Source organism: Vigna umbellata, chromosome 1 (genome assembly GCF_029865625.1).
Source record: "Vigna umbellata cultivar VRB3 chromosome 1, Vumbellata_1.0, whole genome shotgun sequence".
Taxonomy (NCBI): Eukaryota; Viridiplantae; Streptophyta; class Magnoliopsida; order Fabales; family Fabaceae; genus Vigna; species Vigna umbellata.
The window spans coordinates 105,142,927-105,154,512 of NC_142165.1; the positions used below are offsets into that span (position 1 = coordinate 105,142,927).

General features: G+C 27.1%; 1 protein-coding gene across 1 annotated transcript; it reads right to left on the reverse strand.

The window, feature by feature from the left end:
- Window positions 1-5,456: 5,456 nt before the first annotated feature.
- Window positions 5,457-9,483, reverse strand: LOC124843666 (pro-cathepsin H-like). Its single transcript, XM_047320466.2, has 7 exons — window positions 9,161-9,483; window positions 8,943-9,058; window positions 7,267-7,340; window positions 6,915-7,179; window positions 6,677-6,808; window positions 6,335-6,470; window positions 5,457-5,780 (listed from the first exon to the last, which is right to left on the reverse strand). The coding sequence occupies exons 1-7, from the start codon at window positions 9,453-9,455 to the stop codon at window positions 5,743-5,745; spliced, it is 1,056 nt and encodes a 351-aa protein (XP_047176422.1). The 5' UTR covers window positions 9,456-9,483; the 3' UTR covers window positions 5,457-5,742.
- Window positions 9,484-11,586: the final 2,103 nt, after the last annotated feature.

Sequence of the window (11,586 nt, forward strand, 5' to 3'; positions counted from 1 at the left end):
TTAGGAATTACAAACAAAAGAGAAGGAAAAAAAAAGCAAGCATATAAAAAGGATTATCAAATTCCAAATTTTAGATTCACATAAACGATTATCAAGATAAGAATGAATGTTCACAATATTTGCTTAATATTTTTTATTTAAATTATTATTTTAAAAAATATTTCAACTTTTTGAAATATTTTTTATAAAGATATAAAATATAGAGTTAAATAGGTTTTTGGTCTATTAATTTGAAGTGAAAATTAGAATTAGTCATTCTTCAAAACTTTGGACCAACTTAGTCTCTCATTTTTAGAACGACTTAGATTTAGTGATTTTAACAAATTTTGTTTTATTAGACATTTCAAACACCTTTCTTAACTAACATTGAAACGAAAATATGTCAAACAAAAGTTCAAATGCTATTATAGAACATGTTTAAAGTGTCAAATAAATCTAACAAAATTTGATTAAAAAAATAAATTCACGCATTTATAAAGTTAAAAGATTAAATTAGGTCAAAGTTTTAAAAATGAACTAATTTCAATTTTTTTCTTAAAATCAAGGACAAAAACATATTTAATCCTAAAATATATTTATTTATTATTTATACTTAATAAATCAAGATTATAATATTATATTACATTTTATTTTATATAAAGCATATGAATAAAATAAAATAACAATATTTAGAGAACATATTTCTTAATTTATCTTACATATCTAAAACCAAAAAATTCAAACATTAACGAACTGAAAATTCTCAATCAACATGTAAGTGATCAAAACTATCTAACACTGAGACCGTCAACACACTACATGACACCAACAACTACACATAAATTCTCACAGTTGAGAAGTTGAGATCATCATCCATAGAAGATTGAGACATATATCTAAAACTTTCTTGACAACATCTTTCAAATGACAATTTGCAACTAATCAAGTGATGATAATAACTTACTACTAATCACCTCATTTAAGTGTGGAGTTAAGAAGAAAAAATGAATTTTATATTATAGAAAAGTAAATTGATTCTATCAAACAATTATTAACTTAAAAGTATCTTTATGAATATTCCATATGCGAAACCGAAAAATCTTCAAAAGCAAATAACAAATCAACCAACATTTAGAAAATTATTTCAACCTTCTAAAACTATTTTAGCACCAGCGCCCACTGTAAAACTAGAATCCACGATTACAAAAGTCATCATGGGAATTATTATTATCTTCGTAATGCTATAACTACCTTTATCACATATTAATACTATAATGATTCTACGTGTTATTTTTGTCAAGATAGTTTCTACCCTCTTTCTATGTTGGGTTTTTGGATTATTTCCGTAAGCATTTAACTCCTTCTCATGTCTCAGAGGTTATTAAAAGGCTTAACAATCCCAACTTAGGTTTCAAGTTCTATCAGTTCACTAGATTGAGTATGTCTCATTCATTGGACTTACAATATGTTTTTGAGGTCCCTTTGTCAAGCAAATATCCACAGTTCAGTAAAATTGTATACTGTCTCGGTTCTTATCAGTGCTCTGTGCAAGAGCAATACGCTGCAAGAAGCACATAATCTTTTGAGACTATTGAAGCAGAGTGACATTGTTCCATTGTTCCATAGAAAATCCTTGGAATAAATCATAAACGGAAAAACATCATGGACCATGCACAATATAAATGGAAGCCTTTTGTGGTGTTCTGCCGATGCCTTTTGTAGAGGTGCCTTTGGTAGATCCATGCTGCATTGCATGTTTTTGTGTTCCTTATTTATTTGTTGTACCTTTATTTCCCAATAAAGCTTCTAAGGATTTAACATCCTTTTTAAATATTATTTTTTTTAATAAATAAGTAGAATTCAAATTACTTTTGTAGGTCCGAAGTTAGGTACTTCTCATGTTGCACGTTTCATGCGAACCTGGAGTGGCAGGTGCCATGCTTCACAATCCTAAACCTAACACAAATGTTGACAATGAGATAAGATTTGTCATGTTGAACCAGATTTCATGCATGGGCTTAGGCTTTTCAATTGTACTTCCTCTGGATTTTGCATGAAACTAGGCAAATTTGCCTGGAATATTACGAAAATAGACAAATTTTGGGTCAAAGAAAAATCGTGAGGGGTTCAAACGACTTTTAATGAAGAAGTCGTGCTCCCCTTGCATGACTTTACACTGTTCATTTGACCAGTGTTGAAGTCGTGCACCCCAAAAACGACTTCATGCTGTTGTAATCGATTACCAAACACTGTAATCGATTACCACGTCTTTTTTTCGTTAAAAATAATAAAAGTATTGAAGTTGTACCGGGGGTGACGACTTTAATATGAGAAGTCGTGCACCCCCCACACACTTTTATCTTTTTTTTAATTTTTAATTTCTTTATTAATTAAAATGATTTATAATTAATAAATAATATTTTTAAATATATTTAAAATAATATAAATTATATCTAATTAATATTTAAAAATTATATTTCATTATAATTTAATTTTATGAATTTTAATTATTATATTATACCTTTTTCTGAATTATAATTAATTAATAATTTTTTTATTATTATAAACTATTTAAAATAATAAAAAATTTTAAAAGTTGAAAACGTTTGGGGGTTGACGACTTCTTTACTTAAAGTCGTGCACCCCTTCACACTTTTATTTCTTTAGTTTTTTATTATTTAAAAAGATTTATAAATTTTATATAATATATTTACAGGTATATAAAACATTTTAAATTATACATAATCAATAATTAAAGTTTTTTAATATTATTAAATAAATATATTTTATGGTTTTAATTATTTTTGTAATTAAATTAATTTTTATAAAAGATATTTCAATTAAATAATTTCTAACCATAATTATTGTGATTACATAAATAAAAATAAAAATGTATAAACTTATTATATTTCATTATAAATTATTTTTTATTATAATTAATTACAAAATTAGTTAATTAATTAAATAGTTAATATTTAGTGTTTTTATTAATTAAATAGTTTATAGTGAAAAAAAATTATTAATTAATTATAATTTGTTAAAAGATATTCTACAATCATAAAAATTCAAAAATATAAATTATAATAAAATATAATTATTTTTCAATTTTAATTACATAATTAAAATAATTATAGTTATAAATTATTTAATTAAAATTATTTTATAATAAAATTAATTTAATTACAAAAATAATTAAAATTATAAAATTTATTTATTTAATAATATTAAAAAATATAAATATTAATGATATAATTTTAATTATATTAAATACATTTAAAAATATTATTTACAAATTATAAATGATTTTAATTAATAAAAAAATTAGAAAATATAAAAAGTAAGAATGAGAGGGGGTGCACGACTTTAATAAGAGAAGTCGTTAACCCCCCACACAACTTTAATTTTTTTTTTAATTTTTTATGAAAAATGACTTTGTAATCGATTACAAGTCTCTGGTAATCGATTACCATGTTCTAAAGTCGTTTTTGGGGTGCACGACTTCACAACTGAACGAATGAACAGTGTGAAGTCGTGCTGGGGGGCACGACTTCTTCAGTTAAAGTCGTTTGGGCCCCCACGACTTCTCCATTTTCGTAATTTGAGTTGAATTTGCCCATTCTAGTAATATGTGATGTATTTTTGCCTATTTTGGTAACAAAACCACTTCTTCTTTATCTGTTTTTTTTTATAAAAGGTTTATTAGATGTTATAAGGTTTAATCATTTAAAACATCTTTATTCCTGTAGGATTTTTTTAATTAGGTTCTCCTATTTTTTTTTCATTTCAATTAGGTCTCTATTTCTCTAAAATTGAGTCAATTAGAGCCTTGCCATTAATTTTGTCATAACCGCGTTAAGATTGTAGTGAGGTAAGATGTTGACTTTGGAGCTTGAGACATGTGATAGAGTTAAGTGGAATTTAATTATATTAAATTTTAAAACACTATCCTCCTTCTTTCTCGCATTCATCCTCTTCCTCTTTTGTTATTTTTTTTTCCTCATTAATTCTTCCATTAGCATGGTTCGTTCTCACAGCACCGTAACTCTTACTTTTTCATATTGTGAGAAGAACAATTGTGCCCATTTTTATTTGTTTTATTATGAAATTGAAAATAAGAAAAAATTGAAGATCAAAAAATACAGGGATATAAGGATGTGAAGAAGAAACTCTTGTAACAGTGTTCGAGATCAGAAAATACAGGGATATGATTTGCTGACTGCATAATGCCCCGAAAATACAAGGAATCTGGCATTTTTAGTTTTAGCTTGTGCCGATTTTCTTGTTACTAGGAAGGAGACCTTCTTATTAATAAGAATGTTCTAAATAATTAAACCATAGTATAATAAAGGCACTATAGGAAATATCTTTAGCAAAGTCCTTTGCAGAAAAGAAAAGTAATTAAGGTATAATGAATCATCTTTTTTCCAAGTTAACATTTAGTTATATACTTCTACTCTTTTAAAACACAGTTGTAAAGTTGTACAGATCGTAATAGTGGTATGGTCCTATCCAAACCTTTCCACTAAGATTAATGGTTGATATTTAAACCATGAATTTTAATTAGATGTTTGATTCAACTAAACGCCTGTCATAGTCAAATATTAGTCAAACTTTTTGCTCCCTTTTTAATTTTGTTGACATAAAAATGAGACTGAAAAAACTCTACAAAATATAGTTTCAAATTATATTTTAGTTTTTGAGAGGTTACATATATATTTCACATTCGATTAGAGTATAGTTTGACATAGGCTACTAACATTATTACAACACCTGCATTTACAAATTTCTGTAAATAATTAAATATATAATTTCTTATTCTACAATTATACGAAGTAATAAATTTGACTCTTATCTTTTGATCCGCAAGAAACTATCCTATATACATTCAAACAATGACACACACTCGTGTGTGTATATATATATATATAACCTTATGATAGCTGCAATTAATTATTCAAATGAAAAAAGAAATATAGTGTACAACTTAGGAAATTTTAATACGTTATAGTAAATTGAAATGACAAATAGAAAGATATGAAAATATTAATTATTATTTCTTTTCTTTCTTCAATTAAGTTTAAAGTTTTTCAAAATATTATTTTATATTAATCATATACCAATGAGAAGAAAAAATATTAGATAAAATAAAAATTAACAAAAGAATTAAATATTCAAAAATTAATTGAAAATATAAAACTTTATCTAATAAATAAAAAATAATTAGTAAAAATTTAATTAAAAATATACACAAATTTATGACTTACTTGACATTTAATTGAACTTTATTTTTTGATCGAGTGAGATGTGAACACGAATATTGATTTTATTCTTTTATATATAAATAAACTGTGTTGGTCCTGTCATCATGGCATGCCACAAGTCATAGTTTTATTGGTTAAAACCATGGCTAACGTTTGGAAGTCCACAATAAATTTTGGTATCTGCCATAATCTATTCTGCTGGTGGTCCATACAAAATGAAATCCAAATCCAGAACATAAATTTTTATTTGGGTGAAAAAGAAGAGGGAGAAACCATGCAAAGTTTACCAGATGATAAGTTCGTGAACCATGATTTCAACAGCTTGCTATCCTTAAATTTCAATGAGAATGGAAAATCCAATTTCAAACTTATTCAACATATAACACAAATTATGATAGCAGTCCAGCGAACAATATTCACCTTGATGGAAAATAGGAAGCATGAGGTGCAAGGTGCAATTACATTGGCCAATCTGGGCACGGAATCTCTCTCCCCGTACAATTTAAGCCACAACAGGATACGATGCACAAGTTGCAACACCTGAAATTAAATCAAAATGGTATAAAAACCAGTAGTAAAAAATGACTAATCTCAGATCGACAAATTCAGAATTATATCATTAATATCAAAAACTCTAGGAAGGACAAATTTTCACCAAGTCATAAAAGGATTTGAAATTTTTGAAGTTTCTCTCGATATCACAATCTAAAGGCCTTTGACACATTTCTCTAATAACAGAAAAAAGACTTTTGGGGTCACTTTTGTTTAAAAAAATAGGAAAAATGTTGGTTGCCCTGTCTCCTCTGTATTCATTAACACGCTTCTAATAACAATCCCAGGTATACAAAAATGGTATAGTTCTATTGCAATAGATAATGTTTGATCAAGTGCTGACAAAAAAAAGAAGGTTTGATAAAGTAAAAACTCATTGCACAAAAAAAAATGACAAGATAAATATCCTGATTAAAAGAAAAGTTTGCTACTCCTTGTTTAATTATGGTAAGACTAGTGTCCTTCAAACACACTAAATGCATAGAAAATACCCAATGAACTTTTAACTATTCTTTAAGAATTTGGATCCGGTTGAGCCTTACCGCACATATTCTTTCCATACTCCATCTTGAAGTAGCCATTGTCCCCCCAGTCGCTTCCCCACGAATTTTTAATGATCCAATATGGAACTCCATCTTCAACTCCATACCCAACAGCAAGAACGGCATGATTTACATCCTGTCACCCAAATTCATATTCCGATTAATATCCAAGAATGACTGTCTTAGTTATGAACATGTGTCACAAATGCCAACAGTTATATCCGTGCATCAACAACAACTGTGTTTTGAGATCCATAAATTTGACATAAACAACTGTTCATTGAACTTGTAACTATACATTTTGTTCGGAAAATTGCATGACATACTAGATTTGACACTCACCATGGATGTGCTGCCACAAGTGTGGCTAGTGTAAACTCCTTTCTTGTAGAATCGGAAGTCGTCCACCACCTGATATGCCACACTAACTGGGCGAACGAAAGCAACAGCATGTTTCAATTCATCCTCAGCACCCTACACCGAGACAAAATTAAAACCATTTGAGTTTTTTAGTTTTTTTTAATCAGCACTGAAAAATATCACGCATAAAAAGTAGTGAAAGTAAGAACCGTTTAATTACCAAAGTGATATTAATTGAGTCAATGACTCGAACAGCAATGTTTTCAGATTTAAATTCACAGGAACCATCTTTTCCGGTGTAGGGATATGCTTCCTCAGTGTCAAGGCCACCATTGTATTTAATGTATTCAAATGCTTGGGACGGCAATCCACCTGAACAGCCAAAGTTGTTGAAAGCGCCGGCACAATCTACTAGCTGCTGCTCAGAGAGACTGATATTCTTCCCAAAGGCCTGTGCGTAAGCTGCCTCCAAGGAACCAGTTGTGCTGCATATGACAAGTTTTGCAGTTAGAGGAGTGACAAATTAGAACATTTTACTCATTCCAAACAGTTTCTTGGGGTCACAATGCAACCTGAATGTCCAGCAAGATCCACAGTGACCTTGATCTTTAACTTCGCTGACTATACCTTCTTTTCTCCAATCTTTCTGCACGAACACAAAGGCTCTTTGGAATAAGAACGCAAGGTTTTTTCCAAAAAAATAAAACCAAGGACATGAACCAAGATGTAAACTATCACTCACTCTAATACTTAATACTAATTAATGGTTTATTTTGATAATGTTTTTTTGGATGAATCTCTCCAACCGTTTTAAAAATAAATAAATATAAAATAAGTTTCTTCGTAACTTAAATTGAACTTATTATACATTAATGGTATGTCTGTCTTCTCATTTATCTAACTTTTTTTTAATTTGCATATAAACTATTTAGTTTATGAAAAAGATAAATATTTTTTTTTCTTGTTATTCTTTTCTATACAACTTTAAACATGTTCTAGATTTTTATTTTTAATTTATATATAAATTAATTTTAACTTATACTTTCTTATTTAATAACTTTACTAATACCTTATCTCTGAATAAAATTATCTAGTTTTTTTATTTATAATATTTATTTCTTTTACTAATGTCGGACAAATTTTTCATAAATAATTGTAAGAAAAAAAACACACATATACAATAAGTTTAATTTTCTTTTTATAAATTAAAATGAATTATCATACAAGTTAATATAACAGTTTCTTTTTTACAAGTTAATTTATAAATAAACTTATAAAACATAATTTATTTAATATTTTTATTTACTTGCTTATAAATGCTTTAAAAAAAAGTGTACACAAATGTACCAAATTGACCAGGGTGATTACCATGAATAACTTTATCCAACTACAGTGAAGTGAAATTTCAAATAAAGAAGGTGGTATTTTAATCATACTCTTTTCCTTATCATAATGATAGGAGTCTTTTTTTATCCCAGATTACTGATATAATGAAGTATTGATTTTTTTAATTTATTTTAAAAATTACATTAATATTTATATTTGTAACCAATAAAATGATTTATTAATTGAGAATATGTATTTATTGTACTAAAACAGTTTTAAAAAGATGAAATATTTATTATTAATATAATTAACGTGAATATTTCTTAAAAAAATAATTAATGTAAATAACAGAAGCCTTTTAGTTGTTTACAAAGAAACTTGAATATAAATCTTGGTGAAAGGGGTGTCACTTTTTACTTTTTATAGAAGGAAGTGGAGAGTTGAAAAAATAAAACTGGTGTGAGATATTTTTAATGTCAATATAAAATGAAATTAGCTAAAATCTAAATACCATAATATAATTAATTATGTTATTTCTATTACATATTAGTCAAAATCATTTCACTATATAAAATGAGATTATATAATTAATTATGATAAAAATATTTTTTCTTGAATTCCATATGCTCTTAATTTTACTTATATTTTATCACTTTCTCTTTTTTTATTCTACACTTCATCTCTCTTTTCTTAATTTTTCATAGTACCCCCAAATCCAAAACATCAATGAAGGCTACAAATTCTAACAGTTAAACTATGTCACATTCTCCACTACACACAGAATCTGTATACTCAATTATATGATTAGATATTGACATCATTTAACATGCACTATATTAATTTCATATGATGATTAATTCTTTCATTAATTTCACAAAATGTTGAAGTTAAAATCAAGAACATCTACTATTAGCGAAACTACCTCTTCAGGAGGAGCAGCATCCGTGAGCCTGTAGTTGCCTTTGAGGGTGGCGGAACAGTTCTGAGCAGCCCCGAGTCTCTGTCTAGTGAACTCCTCCCAAGTCCAGTCAGCAAAATCTGCGGGTTCATAATTTACAATCTCAATTCAAAATGTAATGGAAGTGAGAAAAGGAAGAAAGATAAAAAATTGAAATAAGGAATCAGTAAGCGAGCACATACTATTCACACCGAGTTTGTAAGTGAGAGGTCTCTTGTTAGTGGATCTGATGAGTCTGACATTGTCTGAGAAGATCCGAAACCGGTGCTGGATCTCGTCAGTGGAGTGGTAGTTCTTGCCGTGACGGAGAGCAAAGCGCACGAACGAGAGAGCACTGCGGCTTTGTCCGATCACATCGAGCATGCGCGACTCCAAATCTGACCCCAGCCGGATAGGGTTTGACTCGTCAAAAGTGGAGCCTGCAACGGCTATGACAACGGCGCAAAACGCGAAAATCGGTAACAACAACCGTGCCATCTATCTCACAGAGTATGGGTTTTTCTGTTCTTTTATGCTATTGACGGGATTTTAAAGAAACCAGAGATTGGCCACAAGTAGTATCGGAATGACCAAATTGTCCTCAGTTTATTTAACATTATTTCACGTCTTTATCTTTTAACATATTTTAATTGTAGTATTCACTGATATTTAATTGTGAATAAACTGTGAGGAGATGTGTGTTCAAATTTTCTCTTAATAATCAATATCATTAATTGGATAAATAATATACTAAGTCTGAGGATAACTGATTGAACATACAGTTTATTAATTACATTATATGATTCAATATATAATTTTATATTACATGTATAGAATAAATTTTGTCATTCTATTAGTAAATGGAAAATGTAGCGTATCCAAAATCCTAAATCCAAGTAAAGAGACATTGTTATTAGTGATATCGAAGTGGTAAAACATTCAAAAAGAAATAAGTACAGGCGAATAATTGAGGAAGAGTGTTTTCTCTCTCTTTCAGTCACACTTATTTTAAGTTTTGCACCTATAGGAAATGTTACATATAGGAATTTCCTCATTAACTATAAATTTTTATTCTTATGAAAAATTGATTTTTTTTAATGATTAATTAAGCAAAGCAAATTGAAATTGACTGATAAAATTAAAAACATCAACATGACCTTACGAAAAATTGGTCTTTTTTATAAATAATTAATTAAGTGAAGCAAATTGTAATTGATTGACAAATTAAAAACATCAACCTCACATATTAAATTTTGATGGTATGACGAGTTAAAGTCTTTCATGCACTTAGATCTTACTTACATTATGTTCACTTCTCCCTTTATTCTCTTAGATGATGCATTTGCAAGTAAATAAGATATTCATTTCAATGTATTTAAAGACAAATGAAGAAATGGATTTGTGGGAGGATTGAAATTCATATATGTTATTGTAGAGGAAATATGTACTGTTTATTGTTGCATAAGTATGAAGAGATCAAATTCTCCAACACTATTTCTGAAAAAAAAGTGTAGAAGTAGTTCGGAAAAGAAAGTTATTGTAAAAACTAATGTAATAATTGTGAAAACTTAAAAATTATATATTTTAGAAAAGATAGTATTTTAAAACACATTATCTTTTTATCAACCATCTTTTTAGAATTATTTAACTTCTTTCTAGAAATTCTCATACGTATATGTGTTCTTTGAATCATGAATCATCAATATGACTTTCTACTGATCAATTATTCTTATGATAGGTTCTGATAGTTATTGTAATATTCTTATGTGTAGATAAAACATATTGTTCACTAAAAGATGTTTTAGATTAAGGATTGTTTCAAAGGTATAATTTTATAATCCTATATTTTGGTAAGACTATATTAGTATTATACTTTGAATTATCTATTTTAAGTATTATTATAAAATGTCTTACTTTATTAGTTTTATGGTATTAAAATGATATGTTATGATAAAAATAATAATAATAATAATATATTAATTTTAACTATAGAGTCAAAAATAATAATTTTACATTTATCAAATATTTCACATACTTTACATTTAAATTTCTCTACTTTTATCTTTAAATTCCACATAATAAAAAATACAAATTTTATTTTCAAATCCACTCAAATCTATTTAATCATTTTTTTTCAAATATATCTTAAGAAGTTTACACAAAATCTACTTATAATTTGTGATATTGGTCAAATCAGCATACGAAAATTAAAAGATAAATAGAATTTTTAATTTTTACCATATATAAACATATTTTTGGAAAGTTTTATCCGTGAACACATTATCTTGTCTCATATACAATTTTAAACTTTGTTGAACTTGACATTTCTTTCAAGTCATATATATATATATATATATATATATATATATATATATATATATATATATATATATTAAATGTACATAATCTTGAATAGTAAATTTTAGACGTCTTTACTTAAAACATATTTTTTAATTTAATATTATCTTTATAAATTACTTAAAAATGAATAGAAATATATATTTCCTCTTGAAAATGGCTTTTAAATAACCATCGTATTAATGTTTAAACTTAAAAAATTTCTTCTTGCTATTTTATTTTATATGTTTTTTGTTATTTCATCTTTCTATTTTTGAAAATGGCTATCAAC